Raw genomic sequence first — 23641 nt, 5'->3', positions numbered from 1 at the left:
ACCTCCTGGAGAGACTCATAGCACTGTTTTTCCCCTTGAGTCTAATTTCACAGCATAAGAGCACATACATGTAACAAAACTGGACAAACTGGAACTGTCTGAATTCCACGCCAATTATCTCTGAGTGGCTACATCCTTCTCGTGATACATATGTGGGCTCAGTATATGTATTATCTGTTTAATTAAATTAAGAAGACCATGGGCTTACATACTTAGGGCAACCGTGTCTCTATCAGTATCTTATAGAAAACAATCAAACCATTGGAGACGGGGGCCTTTTCCTTATGAACTGAAACCTGCCTTGCTCTACTCTGATTGGTCCAACACAGCCTTCTAGACCCCCTGATTGGACAATCGACGTGCTCGTCAATCCCTAAGGATTCTGATGAATGCTAATGATGGAGCTGGGGAACAAAGCTATGTATTTCCGCAATATAACCCACTGACTCCCCGGCATTATGTCATGTTACACTGTATTAACCATTAAAAGTATCCGCCGAATAAACTTTATGATATAATTGTGTCAAATTACCTCAAAGAAGCCGGTTTCGGCACATGAACTTCACTAGCTGCGGACCGTCTTCCTGTAAAGGTGAATACAGTAACTCCTTTTTCTGGTTTTAAACCGATGACAAAAGCACCACTGTGGTGCTACTTCCTTCGCCGAAACGCTTTCGAGTCTCGGCTAGCATCAGTGAAGCCAACCGGTGCAGGTTTTCCCCCTCCAGTTTGCTGCCTGCTAGCGAGGCGATGACATTGCACCAGCTGCTGTGTAAGCCCGTGAATTCATCGTGCGAAATGCAGCGACAACCGTCAACAAAACACCTCACGTGATCACAGTGGGAGCGGAGGGTCACGTGATCTCTGAGTTTACTGAAAACCGAAGAATTCACAAAACATTTTTTTTTTTTTCCGTATTCATTTCTAATTATATATATTTTTTGTGTGTGTAGTTGTTTTGCTCTCGACAACATTTGAGTTTTTTTTTTGTTTTTTTAGTGAGTTAGCCGAAAACTTTAAAGTCCCATGTGGCTTTGATGCTCTTGAATTAATCGTTTTAATCTCCAAACTCAAACATGAACACACTATATACAGTACGCCCCATGCCGGGCTGGCCAATTTATCCAGGGATGCTTAATTTTTACTGTGTCTTATGCTACTCATTAAATATTGCGCCTTCAATAAGATGGAAAAGACAGATTTAAAGGGGAAATATGCTAATTTCCAGCTTCATACTTGTATTTTGGGTTTCTACTAGAACATGATTTAAAGGTGAAATATGTAGAATCTTTATTAAAAGCTATATTGAAAAAAATAATAATACACCCGCGGACGTTTGAAGGGGTACAGAATGAAAGTATTGCTTTTCTATAAAAAATATATATATAATTAGTCTGAATTAATATTTTAATAAAATGTTTTGACGGGTTTGACAATGACTTTCTGTCACGTTCTGTTTACCTTGTACCAGCCATTATTATTCTCATTATTATTCTCATACAGTCTGTCTCTGTTTTAGCGTCTGTCTCTTTTAACCCGACTCTTGAACAAGCCCACTCTGCTCTGACTGATCTGTGTTTACTTGGACACCATTAATCTGTAAACAGCGTGTTGCCTCGAAACTGTGTGCAACAGCGTACAACAGGCTTTGAGGTATGTGTTCTCCAATAATCTATACAGCTGAGATATTGTGACTGTAGTCCCTATTTTCAATTCAATTCAATTTTAATTATAGTGCCAAATCATAACAAAAGTTATCTCAGGACACTTTACAGAGTAGATATAGACCACACTCAATGACTTATTTATGATTAACATAGACCCAACAATTCCCCCGTAGAGTACAGTGGCGTTGAGAGAGGAGAGAGAAAGAGAGAAAAGACGGATAGATGGACAGTGAGAGACAAAGACAGACACAAAGACAGAGACGGACACACTTCCAGTAACTATAATAATATCTATAGTAATGTGAATAAGACTTGACTAGAGATGATATGCCGGTTAATACAGCAGAATAGTAGAAACAAGCACAGCCAAGGTTATAGATTATAATAGTAGCAGGAAGTGTCATGCAGGACCAAGGCAGTAGGCACCACCACGATCAGCAGAGACCTGCGAGACGACAAAGCACAAACAACTCCGGGGGAAGAAGTGAATTAGTAACATGCACTGCTTCAAGCTTCAAAGTGTCTGAATCTCACAATTCCCCTTGTGCAACTCAATAGTGAATTTGAATTAGATCTTAATTCATTCATCTTTCAAACTCCACACCACCCCTTTAATGTTAGGGCCATAGCTACAACCGATAAACTGTGGGCCTGTCTTCTGAGTTTTATTTTTTCTGGAAATTTCAGGGCTTTAGCAACCACGGAGGAGTTTCCATTTTACAGTTAAAAATGTGTATTTTTTAGGCTGATCCCAGTATTTCTCTCCCCCTGAATTTAATGCCTGGCTGTGTAAACAGGGCTTCAAATCATCATGTATACTTCCATGTTGGAAAATTTTAAAAATCCAAATAATTTCCTAGGAGTTTTCATGTAGTCTGGTCCTACATCTTGGGAAAATAGACACGGTTCTTATTTGTAGTCCAGGCTTGAGTGAGCTTTGTTTAGTTTATAAGCAGTTCTTGAATTTACTTGAAATAACTACTGTATTAAAATTATTTTGTGGTTGTAATTAAATAACTATTCACAATATCAGTATTTTTTATAGGGACAGGGCCTGGATCTGATGAGCTCTTGAACACAATTTGAACTCAACCTTTAAATTGATTCCAACCCCTAGGAAACCCATTTTACTTTCATGTTCCTTATGATTCTCATTAAGTCCAAGAAAAACAGCTCACTGGGGAAAACAATAAAGCAAACTGCAATAAGCCCAAATATTCTTATTTTGTTTTTAAAGTAATCAGGGACCAATCTTAACACAAAACTTGCATGATGGCTTGTTTTATTTTAGCTCAATACAAAATAACATATTCACATCACAGGTATAATGACAAAACACTGTACTGTAGAAAAACAGAACTTTCAGAGGAAACTGCCTTTTTGGAATGAAGCAAAAACTATTTCAAGTAGTAGTGGCATGTTCTTTGTCTTTCTCCATTTTTACATAAAGTACTATGTACATTATAAAAACACAGGTTATAACCAGTCTGGTGTAACAGTTTAAAATGTATTTACAGTCAGTCACACACTTCTAGACATCGTGTACTCAGTGTCCCGAATGAGGCATACAGTACTCTCAAAACCCCATCAGGTAATAATTTTCCTTTAGTGTCTGAACTTCCCTTTCACTCCAAGAAGGCAAAGCAAATCCATTCAAAAGTACTTCGGTATTGATTGTTTCAAGCGTGGAAATGTTTACATTTCATCGAACTGCGCTCCCTCTGATGAAGAAAGTGCTAGCCCTACTTCAGACCGGAAGAAAAGTGGGTTAAATACAACTTATCAGCATGTTAATTTCATGTTGTATCGAGTGCCTCGTTACATTTGAGCTGATTAGTTCATGACTGTGCAGCACTTACCATCTGAATGAGGTTTGTATGATCCTCATCCAGATGGTGATTCTTGGTAAATTCCATCATCAGCACACCTTTTTGAACATGTGTCAATATCTCAACAGCTAATGACTCTTAACATCTGCTGTTCCGGATGAGATTATTGTAGGCATTTTAAGTAATATTGATCGACAGAACAATAGGTGTATATGTACTCTGGAAGAAGTTGCAGACTACTAAGACTCATTTCACAGCTCTGTTTCCATTTTACTAGATGCCCTTGAAAAACACAGATGACACCACAGTACCTTTGGCAAACACAAGTAGAACAAGAGGAATTCATAAAATATATTTTTTAGGCTTTAGATGCAGACATTTCCATCAACTAAATGATAGTACTCACCTATTGATGACATTCACCAAATACAAGATAGTCTTGTACAGACAGTGCATATCAGAAACTATGATAACCAAAACAATCACAATATCATGAGCTTTGTTTATGATTTTCCACATGACTTTAACAATAAACATTTTCCGCCCAAAACAAGTCCATGAGGTTTCATTTCTTTTACAACTATCTAACGCAATCGGAGACAGGTTGTTGTAGAAAACTGTAAAACAACAGAAATAGTCCTGAGGAAAGTCAAGTCATGTTCCAGTGGTTTCAGAGCTGACTGTGAGTCTTGGCCTATGGGAGGTATTTTATTGCCTGTAAACATGTAAATGAAATGTAATGTAGAAAGTCAAGTTTCTAGGTCATTCATTTGTTTTCCCTTAAGCTAAAAGTCTCTTGATCTTCTGGCAATTGACGGCTCAGTGCAGACTAACGAGTGAGGAACAGCATTGAGAACTAAAGAAAAGTGCTGGAGGATAATAACGGAACAGCCTGTCGAACAACCACTGTCTATAGGCTCAGAAAACCTGCATTGGCAGAGTACTCATCTCCGTTCTCTTCCTCTTCTTCTTCTTCTTCCCTTTCCACCTCACCTCCACTATGAGCCGCTGAGTTCTTCCTCTTCACTTGTTTGCTGGAGGTGCCCCGAGGCCTCTGCATCGGCACCAAAAGGCGGAAGCCTGGCTGGGCGCTGGCAGAGGCTGCGCCAAGGGAAGTGGCAAAGGTCTTGAATGTGCAAGGCATGAGGGAGGAGGAGGAGCATGTGGATGAAGGGCTTACACTCTGGACAGAGGAGTAGCCTGAACTGTGAAGGTCTGTAGAGAAGGAGATGGACTCCTGGTCTTGGCAATCCTTGCTCCCCTCTCTTTCTGCTTCAGAGAAGCTGTCTTCATCGCTGGACAAGGCTCTGCAGTGCTCTAGGCTTTTGTCTGCGTCAGTCAATGAGTGCAGCTTGATGGATATCATGGAAGCTATTGAAAGAGAAGAGTTTATAACAATTAATCATTTGGGGCAGCGTTTACACAAACTACAGACCCTAACACACTCTGTACAGCTACTATCATCCATCCACATTTGTTGGTTTGACAGTAAGCTTGCATAGTATGCCTAAATTTATGTGCTGGTTTATTATGCTGGACGTTGCAACTGCTGCGTCATCTCTAGTCACAAATGTCCTACTGAGAGACTGACTCATGCACTGTTCTCTTCTATATATGGATTATTTCTTTTATATGCATTACAGAGAAACACCTTTGAGACTCTACCAGTAACCACAATGCAATAAATGCCCAGCCCCTTTTCCCTTCTTTTTCTTAACACTCACAATCTCCGTCTTTCTCTCCCTCGCTCTCCTCCTCCCGGTCCCCCTCGTAACCAGAACAAGAAGTGTCCAAGCTCCAGTCCAGAATGTTGCCCAGAAGCGTCTCCTCCTGATTGGACAGCTCTGCTGTGGGCGTTGCCACAAAGCTGGCTCTGTGGGCCTGCATGGCGTCATCTCGTCTCCTTGGGAGAAAATGGATAAATGTGTTTCGGTGAGACACCAGAGTTAGGCACAGATGGCAAAAACAAACACCTTCTGTGCAAGATGGTTGTTAGTGAGCGCAGGAGACTGAGCAACAATGAGAACTACCTAATGTGAGAGAGGTGGGAGGTTGTGGTCATTTTGATGTTAGTAAGTTACAGAGTTGTTCTCATAACTGAATTCTTTGCGTGTCTTTCAACACGGCCCAGTTCCATTAGAAAGCCATGCCGAGTGCTGACTGCAGGACTTCACAATAAAGAAAAAGATAATGGTGCTCACAACATTTTGTAGGGGCCAGCAGGTTATATTGCATTATGCATGAAGTCTTCATAGTATATGCATCAATATTTGGTCTATATTTACCTTTTTCTTAAAACATTTACGGTTTAAAATATCACCCCAATGTGCTGAAATGAAGTTGTGTTATGGCAACTGGTTTACCTCTTGTTGGTGCTGGATGGAGAGGCTAGAAAGGCGTGGATGTCTGCTGGTTGACCAGTAGGACTGGGAGGCTCCATCTGAGGCTCCACCTCAGGAATTTCCAGGATCTGACACAGCTCTTTAAAATCCATCACCTTGTGGGAACCATGAAATAACATCAATGACTCGTTTCAGAGAACCATTTAGAGACACACTGCTACAAATCAGAAACGTTTGTTTTGTATTCCTATACTTGCAGTACATCTTTTTTATAAAGTACCTTTTCTTTGCTAATGTTCTGGTAGACCTCATCTTCAAAGCGTTGCTTAACGCCAGTAAGAGACACATGCCTGTAATCTTTGGGAACGTCTTGACTGAAACTGAGGAGAGAGAGCGAGTGGGAAACACAAACAAGAAAAAATGACTGAGTTTGATCCACTTTGGTTGGTGCATCACTATAATCAACTCTTGGGGACAAATCTTGTTAGTTGTCCATTTGAGAATTACAGTTTGTCGATACAATGCTCACCTATCAAAATGACTCACCCTGAGGCACGTTTCTGACTCAGTTGGTGACTCACTGATGGTCTCACACACACACACCCTACTGTCTCTTATGACTGCCGCTCTTTCTGGGCTTCATGTTTTCTGTAATACCTTAATGGCCATCCATTTTCCTGGTTACCAGACAATCCTACATCTAATCAATGTGGCTATACGAGCATGCTAAAAACAGGCTACACGTCACCAATCAATTCTTGTTATCTCTTCCCATGGAGGAAAGCATGATGACGTTTTCTGATCCATAAATGATGTTTACATTTTGGGACCAGTTTTATCGCTTCAATGCTGGATAGTTTTACATTTTCAGGTCTTAAAATATATGCACTCCTGAGAAGGTAAAAAACAGTTGAATTGATTTTGGACTTGTTTTAAGGCTCACAATTGAAAAGGGTTAAACCATGCTCACATCACAGAAGAACACTTGTTCAGTTGTTTTATTAATACTTCTAGCTCATTAGCATCATCTTTCTTCCCCTGTTGTTAAGGAAAGAAGAGCTGTGCTGCATTCGAGTAATCAACCGAGAAACACAATGTGCCAATCAGAACCTGTGTTGTTTGCTTCTCTGGCTAATCAGATAGGTAGCTACAGGTGGGCAGATGACAAACAAACAGCACTTATTCAAAATAATGAAAAGTTTATTTTGTTTATAAAAATTACCATTTCTATAACGAAAGGAGAGCTTTGAGGCCTTTGAACAAAAAGTATTTTTCATGTTTTTTAAATCAGATTAAACTACACACATTTTGCACATAAAGTCAGACACGTTTTATTATTCTATTTGTTGCGGAAATTTGCAACACGAGAAACTCAGCCAGCAGTGCAGGGGATTTTGAGGTCCTCTCACTTCTTTACTTGGAACTTGTCCAAAATGAGCCTAACAAATTACAATCAAGAAGCTATTGTTTAGCTGCCTAAAAGCACAGCCACTACTCTAGCATTTCATACATTATTTGTTTTGCAAACACTACCATTCCTGATTCCAAGTCGTTTTGCATTCATCTACCACAAGGCCCCGCCACACAAGTCCTTTGTATGGCATGTATTTTTATATGCTTTTTAAGGTTAGGTGGACTTTGTATATTTGCTCTTTCTCTCTTCTAAGGTCACCAATGTAATTCTTATGAGAACTGATCTTCACTTGATTTTAACTAAGGCAAAAGAAAATACTTGGGTGTGCTGAATGTAACCTCCTGACAGACTAGATGATAGAGAAGGAGGATCATGAGCGAAACAAATTGCTTGGCTACCAGTCGAGTCAAAACACACACACTGTGAGAAGCTTACCACTTGACATAGAGCAGCACAGAAAGGGAGGCAAGGTCTTGCTTGGAGAAGCCTGTGTAGTCAACTAACTGGCTGGGCCAAGGGGGAGCTGCAGAGAGGGAAAGAGTGCACATAAGTCAAAATGAGCATAAACTTAACACTCAACTGAGCTCTACCATGCTTGTCAAACAGGCGTTTTGTACATGTGTCTGTATCAGAGAGTGGTATTACCATAGTGATGTAGTGACCGCGTAAGTAGGAGTGCAGCGCAGGCCAGTTTGGAAGGTGGCGGCGTGGCGAGCGCAGAGTAGAGCAGCGACAGCTCGCAAATGTAGCTGAATAGGTGGGTGGTCCGCCTCTCCAGAGGAAGCAGAGACAGCAGCACTTTTCCATAGTCCAGCAGTGTGGGGCTCTGAGGGAAAGTGCATGGAATTGTTCTTTACATTTGAAATGTTCAAATTCCCACAAAAAACACATTTTATTGGCACTTAGATACTCTACATAAGGATATGTTTTGTACTCACCCTGATCTTTCCCTCTAGCACAGAGACAACCTCCCCCATCATGCGAACCAGGTCCTCGTATTTGTAGGTGTTGTCTGTGAGCCAGACAGCTTCACGTATGGTCAGGATTTCCTTACTGATATAGCTGAAATGAAAAGAACAAAAAGGAATTTTAATCTACAACTAATATGTTGTTATTCAAAACAAATACCTGCCTAAAATCCTCCAAACTCAAAGCTAGTGTCCCCTACATAATCCATGAAACAGAATGCAACTGTATAACAACAATCACCATAAAAGCAAAGCATATCAACATCTCAGAGCATGCATGTGTGCATTCTCACCGTGTACAAACTACCATGCAGGCGATTCCCAATAACTGGAGTCGAGCCTTGGGGACAGATCGCAGGGCCAAGTAGCGGTCCACACAACCCACTGTCACATGCAGCGTCAAGCTGGAGAAATCCTTCATGGTGGTCACCTCCACAAGCCAGTCCACAAGTATGTACCTGGACAGGCAGAAAGACACAGGGACACAGATTTAAAAAAAAAAAAATTTTTTTTAAAAGGGATGATTGATCAAAAACATCTAATAAAGTTTTAAAAAAAATAAATGAAATAACCTAAATGTAGTGCATTACAGTGTACAGGGAAAAACTTTAAATGTATTATTTGAGAAATCTGTAATCGTGTTCTGTTTCACCTGCTCTTTAGTAATGTCATTAAAGAAACCCAAGACAATCAAAACACAGTGAATCATCGCAATGACTAACAGGAATATCCAATTGTCTCGAAAGAGAATATTCACCAGACTATAATCATGCCATTAATATCACTGTAGCATTTCTGTTCCTGTCTACCTCATGGTGTCCTTAATGCCTTGTCCCAGGATGCAGTGTCTTGATGCCGGGTTAGTGGAACTGAAAAGCTGAGCAACCAAGTCAGAGCAGGCTTTTGACTCCAGACCAAGCGGATTCCCACTGCTGCACACTTTAGCCAGAGAGAGCTGATCAAAGAAAAGACAATGTCAATAAATGTTTCAGAATGGCTTTCTTAAAATGGTTTGTTGAATGGGATCATACTAAAAAGACAACATTAAGGTGCAATTGCCAGTACGTTCAAGAACATCCCACTCTGGATAAATGGAGCAGTTGGTAATGAAAAAGAGAAATGAAACAAAAACATGAAAAATTAAAGGCTGTCAGAAGACACCCTTTTACTGTCTTTTGTATCATTACACTGAAAGACTGAGGGCAAGTAAAGACAAAGAAGCCATGGAAAAGACTGAAAATGCACATGAACACAATAAATCAACTGCAGTATCAATATAATGCAATTTTCTGTCTTCGATCACACACACCTGTGCCTCCCAGCATCCTTTGCCAGCATAGTCCCTAAGGGTTCGGATATACTGAAGGTACCTGCCTGGATCTGCCATCTGAAATTCAAATACAAAAAAACAAGAATTATTGTTTGTCCTCATTTCTCAATAAATATACTTGCTAAATATTTTTGGGACAAGCAATAAAATAGTGTTCATCTTTAAATTTTTTAGCAATTTGAGCTCATGCATGAAGTACAGTATAAACTAAATGTGCCAGTGTTACAGTCTGACATGAGAATCTGCACAGTAGCCTAAATCAATAAGTTCAATGTGTCCATGAATAACTCTCGAGAGATTCAGACTCACAGCTGCTTTCCGGTTGTGTTCCCACAACAGGTAGGAGCTCTGTAGACAGCCAGCCTGCGATGATTCCTCCAACATAGTTATGGCATCTGAGCGTCGTTCATCGCCCTGGAAAATATAACACGGTTCTAGATGTGAATGAGAGATCTTAAAAAGAAAACTGACCAAATGTTCTGTTCCTAGATGCCAAGAAAGTGGTTGAACATTGTCTTGTCTACACATAAAAGTCTTGATGCTGAACAACAAACAATTTAAACAAAGCACATCAGGGCTCTGAGTAAGAAGAATCAAAAACAGAAAGCTATACACTTGATTAGAGGCTAATAGAAACTGGGCTAACCACACCCAGACAGAGTCTCGTTTTCACACTCACTTCAAACAGCTGCAAAACTCTGGCCAAGCAGTGCAACAGGGGTCCTCTCTTCTCCTGCAGAAAGAGAAATATAATTAGATGAACACTTGAAATAATCTGCATCATCTCCCTTATTTCTGCACTGCATTATTACATTTCTGACACGAATGAGATCATCCATGTATTCATGAATGCAAAGTACATTTTTCTGTGAATTTAAGCCAAGAATGAACATGGCTGTTGTGAGGAGAGTAGGAATCCTGTTGATTTTGCTAGTGCATTAAAATTATTCATATTGTCATTGCCGCTGACCTTTATCAGTGCTTATTACTGCTCATTGTCAGTTTTTAGTAGTCAAAACCTACCGCGTTGTTGTCACACTCTGCCTTGAGACGGTCGAACACCACGGCCTTGCAGCAGCTGCCGGTGGGAGACCACGGTGGACGGATAAACACCCAGATGAAGGGATCCGTCGTGGGAGAGTGCAGGCTCTCTGCCAGGCTGAAGAAGTGGGAGGCCTTGCGACCACATACATCCGCCCGGCCCTCATCGCTCAACAACGCTGATAGAGAGAAATAAAGCACAAGTGAGGAGCTATAACCATGTGTAAAAATTATCTAGGAGGGTTTTATGGCACACGCTTCTATATGAACTTGATTTAAATCAGTATGCTGTAGAAGGATAGTTGTTTAGTGTTTAACTTACGTCCTTCATTGTACAAATAAGCAATCCCTAACTTCACGGCAGCTTCAAAATTCCCTTTCTCAGCAGCTCTGAAAAGAGAGAGAGGTTTTAAGGAAAAAGTAATATAGAAGAAAAACAATACATTAGTTGTTTTTGACATGAGGGATTGTACCTTTCAAACAGCCATAAGGTGTTGGGGGATGGCCAGGTATCCCTGAAACTGACCCTGGCCCATATACTGGAGTGGTTGTCAACAATGTCCCGCAACTGGGAGTGAACCTGGAACAGCAGTCAAGATAATTAGCCATTAGTCCATCAATGAAAAGAGACATCTGACCTATCAAATCCAGCGGTCACAAGATGACCCAAGCCAAAACAAATCTGGACTAACATGGCACATAAACATGAGAAGTTGTGTAGTAGTGTTACAGTGTGTACAGTATGTTTACTCACTGCTCTGACAGACAGCAGGTCCTCAGCAGAGAGGCACTGGAGCACACAGAGGAGGACCTCCTCAGGCAGAGACAGCAAGGTGAGGGTTGGAGTTCGCTTACGGACCCGCTTCCGTGCCGGAACCGAGTAGCATTTTGAACAACGGCAGTGGACTATTGACAGAAAGGGCAGTTCAAAAGTTAGACACTTCATATAAATACGTGTCCAATCATTAAGCATGGTTCTCATTCAGTTAAATAAACAGCATAATGTTAAACACATTTGAAGTGCACACACAATCACCAAAAGCATTTCACATCCAAGTGCAAAGCTCACAAACTGATTCTCACATTAATGCCAGACAAATATCTCCACATCACTAAGAGCAGACTAGCAGCTGATAGTCAAGCACACCAAGATGAAGCTTATGGCTCTATATTCAAAACGCCCAAGTTAGTAAGGCATCTCCGGGTGGTCTCTCTAGGCAAACCCTCTGTTTGAATGCGGAAATATTTGAATCCGTAGAAAGATGGTTCCCTAAAAAAAGTATCAAAGTAAGCAAACATCATCATATAAATACGTGTTGTAAGCATTAACAGCTATCTAACGAGGGTGAGATGAACATCAGACAGAGCGAAGGCAAAACCAAGTGAGCGCCCAAATTTCCCTCCTGTCCTGCGCTTCAAATGCAACTAACAAGTTACGATTAGGTTTCATGAGGTTTACCTGATAATATTATCGTTTATAATAACCACAAAGTCGTTCTATGCCATGAAGATAAACGTTTTCATATCAATAATACCTACATTAACGTAGCTCATTTGAAAGTACAGTAAGTTACAGGAGGAGTCCACGGCTAACGTTACCCCCGGTTAAGCTAAGTTAGGAGCTAACAGTAACCACTGGTAACTGTCAAACTGCAAGAATTTAAAGTTCACAAACGCTCTCTTTAAAATGAAGTCATGTCTGGTAGTCAGAGCTCATTTAAGTTGACTTAACGTTACTTACCGCCCGCTTTCATTGCAAAGTACTGTGATGTCTCCTCGAACGGCGATGCCTGTAGCTACAGCACCGAGCAGCGATTTAAACGTTACAGCAATACTAGATACTATTGCAAACTTACAAACTAATTCACCAGAAGATAGGGTATACCGTGTTGCGGTTACTTCTGTTGTGCTGTAGTACTGTTAGTTCACTAATAAGTTTACTAACAAGTTGTTAGCTCTTGCCTTAAATTCAAATTCAAGCACGCGTCCTCACTTGTTGGACCCGCCCCCAAAGCTACTCTAGGACCGCCCGCGCTCACCGTTTAAACTCCAAGCATTCAATCTGATTGGTCGAACGTGGTGACGCCCAATCGCTACATAGTGTTCCCTTGATTGGCCAACGTCTAGAACGGTAGCACCGATTGGCTCGATTTTATAAACTGTAAAATGTCAGAAGCGCATTGGACAACGTGACGCCATTTCGAACTACGCGCTCGACAGTCGATGTATGTGATTGGTTGACCTGATTATGAAGAACGTCAGCAGACCCACCTATTTACTCGAGGTTGTGGGAAATGTAGTGAAACAAGAAATGCAGTTTAAAGGTACCCCGTTTAAAGGGACAGGCGCACCATTTCTTTTTTATTCGGGTAGGCTACCGGGTTATTTACCACAACAAGCAGCAAATATAATTTGAACACCAGGTCTTGTGTCTGTCCTGGGCACACTGAGAGAAAGCAACTGTTGGTCGAAAAAACAATAACTTCCTATCAATTTAATGTACATTTTAAAGGCTGAATTTGTAGAATCTTCATTAAAAAAAAAAGTGTAATACACCCACGGGGCGTTTTGAGGGGTACAGAATGAAAGTATTGCTTTTCCATAAGAAATATATTTAGTTTGGAATGATTTTTTTTGACAATAGTTTTGACAATGACTTTCTGTCACGTTCTGTTTACATTGTACCAGCCGATAGTGTCCGGCATTGCAGGGTTGCTAGGGTTGTTCACTGGCACAGTTAACGTTACTGTAGGCTGGCACTGGGTGAAATGGAGTTTGCCATTCCTGCAGCTGTGTTATTTGTCCCACTAGCTGAGTGACTGGAGAGGGGAAAAACAAGAATAAATATAGGCCAAGCGTTCACTAGGTAAACTGAGATAAAGGAGTTCAACAGCATTAAAACACACACCGAAATGGCTACGTTTCTCCTTGATCGGTAAGCTAACTTTCATGTTTACTTAGCCATAACGGCTAACAGAAACTTGGTTTTTATGGTGCGATTTGCCAGTGAGGATGGTTTCAAACTGGCTTAAACAGAGTCCAGTCTCCTGTAGGCTACTGGGCCCAGTCTTACGAACATGGCAACCTGAATGGTGGAATTATATTTTGTTGTTGCGACTATGATCTTGGGCCCCAGATGGCGGTGTTCTGCTCAATTACCACAACAAGCAGAAAAAGTGATTTGAACACCAGCTCTTGTGTCTGTCCTGGGCACACTGAGATATAGCAACTGTAGCAACAACTTCTTATCAATTTAATTTACATTTTAAGATATTTCGTTTTAAAGAAATGACTGAATAAGACAGGAAAAATCCCCCAAACTCCCATTACAGAGGACTTGACCTCTGTGCCTTTCTGCTGTCAGATTTGAGTTGTCAGACAGAAGCAGACAAAGGAGGACAAATAATAACATATCATGCCAAATGGACATTTAGCATTTGCCAAAAGCTATAGGCTAGGAGGAAGTTTTTATTCAATTGTTATGATGCGGTTATAGGTGTGAGTCAAAGGTAAGGCACAAAGAATGAAAATGTTGGTGGAGCAAACAAGATTATTCCTTGTAATAGTGCCCAATAAGAAATCGTGAAATCGTCTGCCTTGTGTATTTGCACACACGCACGCGCAGACACACACACACACACACACACACACACACACACACACACACACACACTTAAAAGGTATCAATTCATCAAAATGTGCGTGTGACAGAGCAGAGCTGTAAACAAAAAAGCAACAGATTGGTAAGGCCTCTGAAGTAGCTGCCTGAGCAAATTACGGAAATGACAGGATGATTATAACAATAGTTTTGGATCTCCATTATCAATAAATAGACTATTCTTGGCTGGATATTGTCCTCTTCATTGCTTGTCTTTTGAACAGGGTCATAAAGAAACAGAGGACACTACCAGTAGTAATCATTTGTTCCTTTCAGCCTCACTATTGATCTGCACCTCATCTAATCCCTTCAAACCAACATTACATATACCACTCAATATCTGTCTTTAAAAGAATAGAGGTGTTGATTATAGCTCCTGACTCCAATAGGGCAAGGTAATTCAGAATTACATTGTGTTGAATCTGTATCTGTCACTCTTCTATAAATATGAACTACACATGTGTGACAGTGAATAAAGAAAACACATTTCTGCTATTTCTGCAGCCTGTAAGTCTTGCTGCATTTACTGGAGGTGTTATATGATCAAATGATCTTGTAGACAAACGACCTCAGACAGGGCAGAGGCTGTGACATCCTCAATTGGATGCCGTTCCTGTTTCCATAGAAACTCCAACCATTTTCTCAGTAAAGCACAAAGTGACCAGTAATAGCTAGGGAAAAGGGATCAGTTGGTGCATTTCAGTTAAATTGAAAATAATTATAGTAATACAACTATGCGCAATGTACTCACAACACAGTGGGGTCCAAGTTCCCTAAGCATTTGTTATTTCTTGCACAATTGCTCTGAAAAGACATGTCATTTGAAAGCTGCTGCCTCCCACAGGGAGCACTTGTGTGTTGATCTGATAGGTAGGAGTACAGTGACTTCATATCTTCATAAAAGCTGCCCTGGTGCAGCAAAGTATTAATTAATGGAATGCAGAAAAGATCACAATTTAACAAAAAAAAAAAAAATTTGTGGACTGAATCACTAAATTTTTTAGGCAAAAAGAAAGACAGGGCAAAGAAAAAATGCGAAGTATGGGTGACTCATGCATAGGTAAAACGAAAACACTGCAATTTATCTTCGTCTGTTGGTAATTAGCCTAGTAGTAATAGTAGTAACTAGTTAGTAATCTCCTATTCATGCTCATCCGAGAATAATCAAAAAAGAATCAGGGTTCAGTGTTATGACAGTGTTATGTTCTTCCACTCTCAAGTCTCCGATGTGATTCAGTAGCTTCTCATCACATTTGTTTCTATTACAATACCTGCACTGAGACAGTGTCTTTTAATTCAATTTTGTCAGTCAAATTTAATATGACTGTCTGGCCACCCACACCTGTCTCCAGAACAGCTGTCGTAATATCGGAATCAGAATTTAAATGTAACTCTATCCCGCCACAAAATATCATCTGGAGCCAACAGTAGGCAGTGACTAATTAAATACACAGACAGTCTTTTGCGCAGATGATGTTGATCAGGAATTCAAATGTAATATAAACAAAGTCATCAGGCATCTGCTGCCTGTTTTTCTGGTATTACATTTTCTTAAACTGATGTCAGTTTTGTATAACTCAAAGAATGATAAAAGCCAAAGAAAGCTGAATGCTTGGGTTCCAAGCCAAGTTCTGGAGATTGAGAGGCGGATGAGTTGCTCCCATCTGGTTTCCTGTAATCTGTGCTGACCCCGGCAATCCAACTGACCACTTCCATTCCATCTGCACTTTGGCCTCTCCACCCTTTATCCAGACCTAAACACTGCTCCCTCCACACCCACCAGCATTTCCCAGCACACTTACCACTGAATGATAAAATGTGCCCATACTTAAAGATCCCATTATGTAAGAATTGAGATTTCCATGTCTTCTTTTTATAATTATAAAATAGATTGCAGTGTTATATAAATACTGTGAATGTATCAAAACACTCAATGCAAACTGTGCTTTATATCGAGGCGGCAGGACTTCTGGACAGTTGTAATGTCACAACTATAGGAAGAATGTGCCGCTACAGGGCCGTTACAGTAATTCCCTGGCTGCACTGTTGGTACAGAGACACCTGAGAGTGCAGATGTGAAAGACCTGGAAATACAAACCAATCAGAGGACTGGGTTTTTCGGGAGGGGGGCTTAAACAGACAGAAGGTAAAACAAAGCGTTTCAGACAGAGGGTGAATTATGTCCCCTTTGATAAAATACAAAATAAACTCCTTGTGAACTGAAGAAGTCTCACTTGCACAGGCCTGTATGTTCATAACACGCAGAATATGTTTGTAACTGTGAGGATAGTTTGCCTGTATTATAATTTACCAGTAGGGGGTGTAATTTATTCTGCTCGATACTGTCTAGTCTGTTTTACTAACAACCAAAGGATCACATGCACCTCTGGGAATACGACCAAGTCATGCAAGCTGGCAGGGCAGCACACGGCAATGTGTCTACTGCATCAAAATTTAAAGCACAGGGGAAGCTGAGGTGAGGCTTACAGTCGAATGTGCAAACTGTTCAATATAGTCAAAAGTGTTAATCCATTGTCTCCTCAGTGTCCACTCTACATCTGTCCAGAGGTGTTTCCAGATCGATCAAGTCTCTACCTCTTTGGATTATTCTGAATAATCTCTGAAAGCAAAGAATTCCAATAAATTATCTCCACGGCCTAGGAAAGCTCAATGAAGATTTTTTAACATGAGCCATTGCTCTCAAAACCAAAAACCAGAGATGAAAGTTGCTCCATAGACAACGAATTGGAGACTGATTTTATGTACCCACAGTTTAAAAAATAAATAAAAATTATTATACCCCCACAGAACTAATGTTTCTAATTAGTCTAGTTTTGGGATTTGGGTGAGAGTTGTTCATGTCAACTAATATTTTTTGGGCTTTCTTAAACCATAGGAATAACATGAAAGAATTTAAAAAATTGGTGTAGTTCCCCTTTAACACAAAGTTATATTTAATAATGCATACGTTCAACTTCAAGCTACAAACTACAACCTCACAAACCAATGTGTTCACATGACATTTATTTAGTACAACAATTAAAATGTACGTATTAGTAGAAATATACAGTAGAAATATAAAAGTGTCAAATATATACAGCACCAGATATCAGAGGGCACACAAACACATGTTTTGAGTCACTTGCTGGAGTGACGAACAGCATTGGCAGACAGCATGGCTGTCTACTGGGTAAGGGACTTGTTTCCCCCGCAGCAGAGAGAGGTAGATTTTCCCTTTAATTTTTTCAGAAGGCAGAAGGGAAATCACTTCACGTCTCTATGAAACAAATTCTGGTCACCTGCCATCTATTTGTATTGTCAACATACTGTAACAACATCGCTTGACAATCAGCACATACAAGTATGCAATCACAATGTACTACATTGCACTGAGCTAAAGAAGAAAACACTTGTAAATATGCTTTATGGGCATTTCCTTTAACTTGAAAGAGAGTAAGAGCTGATATGGTCATACAGTATAGAGGTGCATGTGCATACAGACTGATCTATGTTAGTCTTATTTTTTGTCACTACATAAAGGTTCAGAGAAGACTTACTACACTCCGTTTACCTTGGTATTTTCACTGCTGCTGCCAGTTACGCATTTTATCCCCTCAGAATAAAACTGCTCTGTTTAGGATGGCTGATCCCCATCTAACCGCAGTGAAAGCTGCCCACTCCCACATAAAGCTGAAAGGAATTACTTCCCAGGTTCAGCTTTTGTCTTCTGCCATTACCTCCTTTTTACCCCTTTCTTCTCTTCCTTCTCAACAGTTTGGCTGACAATCAGTTTGCAACAAAACATCTACATGCACACTGAACCACAAAAAATGTGAGAAAAGACTAATCGATTGCATGTCAATTGAAGCAGCTGGCCTCCACGATGGTCTTTGGCATTGTGTGTTAACTGCTACCTCTGGATGCATAGACACATTTTACTCAGCAACGGGCGTCACTAATCTGGTAGCCACAATCGATGCAACATGATCAATGATAGTTCTCAAGGGTAATTAAAGGAGCGCTCGTACATCAGTCCTTCACATGTAGACAAACGGGCTGGACTACATTCTGTATGTTTCTCTTTCTACTTCCACAATTTGTATTTTCCATCCTATATTACATTCACTGAAAGAAATGAGGATATTTAAGACGAGAATAAAACAACATTGTGTGTCTCATCCTGTGAGACCACACGCCAACAGAAAGCCCTGTGTAGTCACAGAAGTGGAGCTTAGCACAGCTATTCTCTCTGAGAGAAGTTTATGAAAGGGAAACCCCAGAGTTACGTGGAGCACAAACATTAGCCGTATTAACTTGAAAAACACCTTGTACCAAATTTTCCGACTGACAGAGTGATTTGTCACTCACTCTCAAGCAATTACTTTCTATTCTTTCCACTATGAGAGAATAATCTACTTTCTTTGGCACAGAAAAATGTCAGTGGACTGGGGTTGGAAAGGCTGAACACACTTCCTACTGGGCTATATCACAATAGGGAAATTAACTGGATCAAGTCAGAAACCAGGGATGTAGGATGGAGGAAGGCACATGGGGTGGATGAAGAGATGGGGTAAACTGAGAGGGAGAGAGAGAAAGAGAGAGAGAGAACTAGGGGGAGAATTCTTAGGGCTTCATACGGAAATGGGGGAATGTGACAGAGCCTTTTTCCATGAGTGCTTGCTTAAGGCACCAAGAGGGAGGGGCCCTAGGGGAGTAGGATCAGTCAAAGTGTCCCTGCAGTGGCATGTCCCCTCGGGTAGTGTCCTTCAATAATCCTGGCTTGCCCTGTGTGGGGTTGAGGTGCCCCACGAAGACACTAGGCTTGGCCTAAATGCTCGCACATTGACATTGAGGGCGAGAAAGTCAGTACCCCACTTATTTATAAGATGAAGCTGAAGCTACAAAAGGCCTTTTCAGAGTATGTTGCTTAACTAGAAGTTTCTCTTGCTTGGCGTGGGCATGGCTATATGTGCAATTATAGTAGTGAAGATCTTTCAGTTCCCCAGCATCTTTATTTGAGCATACACAAACACCTTCCACTTCCCCAGCAGGTCCTCTGCCCTCTCCAACTCATCGTCCACACAGATGCCACTAAGATCCTCCTGGACTCAAGTTCCACTCTCCCATTGCGTAAAAAAAGCCCCCAACACATTGCTGCGGTGTCACAGGACGAGTGAATGACGCTGGACACTGACGCGGGTGCTCTGCTCTTCTGGCTGGGTATCAGGTGTCTTTGGCCTACTCCTGGCCTCTTGGAGAGTCACCTGTCCTGGCAAGAGGAATGCTGTGACTGACGTGCCTAGTGACGCCAGCGTTGACTCCGGCAGCAGCTCTGCATAGCGTGTTGGGTGTCTGTGTGAGCTCCGACTGTGACTGCTGATGCATATGTGAGTGAGGAGTGCGAGGGCCATGTATCCGTGCGTGTAAATATGCATGTAGTGTGCAATGCATATTTGTGTGTGTCTCCTCTGAGGTTGTTTTGACACTGGACACCTGCTGTCTGATGATAAAAGAGCGTGTTCCTTCTTTGCCAATTCAAAATGGTCCAAACTTTACAGACTAAACAGATACTCAGTGTCCCATCTATCAGTCTTTCCACTTCCTATGATTTCTCAGCTCAAGTTATCTCCGGTATGAGCTGTGCCAAACTCTGTGATAAAGAATAGAGGGGATATGGCACTGGGAGAAGGTGAAGTGGCGGCTTCTTTAGGTAAACCCTTGAGCTCCCAGACCTGGGTATGTCTCTGCTTTCAAGTTCTTACCACTGTTTTTCCCCATGTGCTTCACAGGGGACACTGCTCAGAGGTGAACGAGCCTCCCTCCTTCTTTTTCCTTCTCTTCTTCTTGTGGGCAGTCCAACAGGCGGTAGCCATCAGCAACAGCAAAAGACCCATGATAAGTAGCACCACTGAGACCACTTTAGTCTGAGGCAGGTCATTATAGGTGTAGGTCACCCCGGTTCCTGCTACACCGATCACAAGAGAGATTATTCCAAAAGGAAAGATGCAGCGGTACCAGGACTTCTCCATGCCCCCAGTGGCCTGGGACAGACGCTCGAGAGAGGAGAGCACCTCAGGGACTTTTGCACCACCAGCCTCCAGGGATTGAGCCTCCTGCCCCGTATTGGTCTGGGGCTGGGTTTGGCAAGCCAGGTGGCCCGTTGTACAGCCCATCCTGACGGCGTGGCCTCTTGGATCCTGTTCACAGTCAGCTCCGGCCTGGAGAAACAGGAAGAAATAGATAAAGGCAGAAAAGAAGAAGAGAGAAAGGAGGTCTATATGAGACCAGAGAAACGACTGGAACGTGTCAGATGAAGGCTTCTAAGTCAGTTGCTGAAATCCACTCACACTTTCCCCTTCTCTCCCTCCCTCTCGTGCTGTTTCTCTGTATACTGCCTGCTGGATCTCTGGCAGCACATTGTACACTCTGCTGAATGTAGTGGTGGGGGATATATAAGGGACCATGGGAAGGGGAGGGGCTAGGGAAGAAAAACAGGGAAGTACAAGAGCGCCGATTGGTCTTCTTTTGTGTGACGTCAAACATTGAAGCAGGGAGAATAGGGGTTGACGGAGTACAGGAAGGGGGAGGGTAGAGGAGTTGACTGCTCCCTCTTTTCTTCGTCTCCCCATCACTGCCTATCAATTGCAGTCTTTTTTTGTTGTTTTCCTGCAGTGTAAAAGCCTCCCATGAGGAATATAGAAGCCTACTCCTGACTGGAGATCACAGGAGAAAGGGGAATCCCTCATCATCTCAGATTGGAAAGTTACTTTTTCCCATTTTACCCACACCACAAATGCACTACCTCCATATTGCAAGTATATAGTAATGAAGTTCCAATCGCCACCACATGTGGACAGCAAACAGAAATCCTATGACCACCCACACACTCCTCCCTTTACATGCATGCATACACATGAAGACATTGATTTTAAGGAGGACATCAAAGATACAATGCTTCTATAGTGCTAGTGTAAATATCCTTAATGAGCATGCAGACACGTGACAGAAATACACTCATGAAAAACACAGGCAGCCTCCACTGCTTTCCCACCCACACACTGCGGGTGCCGGTCCTATCTGCATGGAAGACAACCTCGTAGTAGTTAATCCCCCAGGATCTCTCTTTCTCTCTCTGTCTCCATCTCTCTCTCTTCCATAAAAAGAAATTCAATCCAGACCGCTCTCTTCTCCTAAACTTGCTTATGTCACTCCTCCACATCAGAAGGATACATGTGTATGTCTATGTTTTAATCAGGCATTGCTGGATTTTCTTTTATTAACTGTGAACTTAATATTTATTATGGTTATTTGTTTAATGAATGGAATTCATGCGTGCCATAACCTACAACTTTAGGGGAAGCAAAATGTGGTTTTGAGTGTATTTAAGGATGCATGTGTCCTCTTTGATATGCGTGAAAGCTATGTTCCAAAATATATATATGCATATATTTTAAGTCACTATAGATGTAAGAAGTCATTTCTTGAAGCTGTGCAGGCATAACACCCCCCCCCCCCAAAAAAAAACCAAAACAAACAAAGTCTATGACATTTTGAGTGTCTAAATAGAAGACATATGAGGACAAAAGAAAAATCTCTGCATCTGTTAAACACTGGTATGATGTCATCTTAGCAACAAGCTTCTCCCCAATTAGATAAAAAGCATTCTTGTTCTTTAAAGGTTTCGTAAAAAGTGAGATTTTCATGTCTTTTTTCATTATTAAGCAGGACAAGGTGCTATATAAATACTTAAAAGTATCAAAATGTTCACTCCACAGAGAAATGCACACAGTATTCAACTGTGCCTTTAAAAAAGTTTTCTAGACTTACTACCTTCTACCTTTCTAGACTTACCTAGTATGTATAAGTAGAAAGTGCTGCTACAGTGCTGTTATAGTCATTCCCCGGCTGCAGTGATGGTGCACAAGACCAGAAAATGCTAACCAATCAGAGCAGACTTGACTTTTTCAGGATGGGAGCTTAAAGAGACAGGCGCTAAAATGGAAAGTTTCAGACAGAGGGTGAATACAAATATATTCAGATACGGTATGAGCAAAATAGTGCATTTTTTTGAACATTTTCCAATAGAAACCCAAAATAAAAGTATGACCCTGAATATTAGCATAACATGGGACCTTTAATGGCCAAAATGCACACATTATAATATTAAGAGATACCTTATACTTTCATATAAATGCCAAACATGCCTCTGTATGAACAGGACAACTACTCCTTATTTTAAACACTGTCTTCTTTGCCCCTGACATAGAAATTCAACTTGACGGAAGAAGCTGGCTTAGACCGGCTGAATGGCGGGGGAAATCAAATAATGAACTCTAATGCAGCCTAACTGATGACCACACTGACTTAAGAATCTCCGCTGTAGCTCACTCTGCAACAGAGCTGTAGATAAGCAAAAGGGAAGTAAAAGAGGGGAAGTGAGGAATGTGTTTGTGAAGGGCAGGGTGCAGGAGAAAAGAGATGCTCAATGGGCTTTCAAAGGAGAGAAGTGGATTCTTGGTAGCACTGTTCGGTTTCTGTGGATTTATACTTGGACTCCAGCACTGCAGTGAACTAAGGCTAAAAAAAAGTGAAAATGAACAGGGTGAATATAGTGAAGTAGGAAAGAATGTGTGCAACAAAGACGAGACTATTCAACTCTGCCCCTTTCTGTGTGAGAGTAGTGTGGCATACAGCAGTGCCAACATTGGAAATAAAATTAAGCTTCATCCATGGAAAATACAATTGAGCGAGATCTTCCATTATGTGGGAAACAGAGCCGTGAGAAAAAAAATGGGACAAACCCGTGAGACATGGTCAACCTGGGCAGGGCCCGGCGATGCTAGTGGGAGTGGAAGAGCTCCGCTGGTGACAGCAAGAGCCAAGCGGCAGCTGATGTATGCAGGTCACAGGAAGGCTGAGTTGCGTAGGCGCCACTCCCTCTGGGACCTGTGTTGACGTGATCTCAAGGATGCTTATCTGCCTCCGGCTTTACTTCTTTTCACATACACTGATCCAAGATGGGCGGACAAGAAGCCACACAACACATTTTACACAGTCCCTTACTAATATCTTGGCAATCCATGAGTGGTGACACTTATGGTGCTGGAACAGACATCTTGCGAACATGTGTGACTGTATTTATGATTTAAACCGGGAGCAGTTGCCCGTGTCACTGCGCTCCTGTCGTTTAAGACACACTCCCTCTCCTCAGGGAAGCAAACCATTTCCAGCTCGCAGCATGCACAGAACCACAGGCCCCCCCGATTTCTTTGTGACTCAGCCGGCTTTGAGTGTGCATGTGCACGTCCCTGCGTTTGTGTGTATTTGAGGGGTTGGTGCAGCAGGGGCTCAAACACCCACGTACTTCTGCGTGAACCCAGCGCCACCTGTTG

At 41.6% G+C, this 23641-nt stretch overlaps 3 protein-coding genes across 3 annotated transcripts in view; all 3 read right to left on the bottom strand.

Annotated features, from left to right (window-relative positions):
* Positions 1-760, bottom strand: part of abca3b (ATP-binding cassette, sub-family A (ABC1), member 3b) — a 36243-nt gene extending 35483 nt beyond the window's left edge. The window contains exon 1 of the mRNA XM_083931538.1: positions 533-760. The gene's annotated coding sequence lies outside the window, so the exon portion shown is untranslated. The remainder of the gene's footprint in view (positions 1-532) is intronic.
* A 3336-nt stretch (positions 761-4096) lies between these two features.
* Positions 4097-13296, bottom strand: ccnf (cyclin F; the record flags this gene model as incomplete). The annotated part of the gene is made up of 18 exons (XM_083931250.1): positions 4097-4867; positions 5221-5399; positions 5860-5993; positions 6119-6218; positions 7688-7775; positions 7898-8078; positions 8191-8314; positions 8514-8678; positions 9030-9175; positions 9530-9607; positions 9860-9964; positions 10230-10283; positions 10574-10770; positions 10914-10981; positions 11065-11171; positions 11346-11497; positions 12333-12387; positions 13270-13296. The coding sequence occupies 18 exons, from the start codon at positions 13294-13296 to the stop codon at positions 4407-4409; spliced, it is 2421 nt and encodes an 806-aa protein (XP_083787376.1). The 3' UTR covers positions 4097-4406.
* A 4059-nt stretch (positions 13297-17355) lies between these two features.
* Positions 17356-20660, bottom strand: LOC310960145 (uncharacterized protein). Its single transcript, XM_083931764.1, has 2 exons — positions 20597-20660; positions 17356-20467 (listed from the first exon to the last, which is right to left on the bottom strand). The coding sequence occupies exon 2, from the start codon at positions 20420-20422 to the stop codon at positions 20033-20035; it is 390 nt and encodes a 129-aa protein (XP_083787890.1). The 5' UTR covers positions 20423-20467; positions 20597-20660; the 3' UTR covers positions 17356-20032.
* Between the last annotated feature and the right edge of the window lie 2981 nt (positions 20661-23641).

This window comes from Echiichthys vipera (assembly GCF_963691815.1).
Source record: "Echiichthys vipera genome assembly, chromosome: 17".
Classification (NCBI taxonomy): Eukaryota; Metazoa; Chordata; class Actinopteri; order Perciformes; family Trachinidae; genus Echiichthys; species Echiichthys vipera.
The sequence above is the reverse complement of the archived record's forward strand: the minus strand, read 5'-3'. Positions and strand labels throughout refer to the sequence as shown.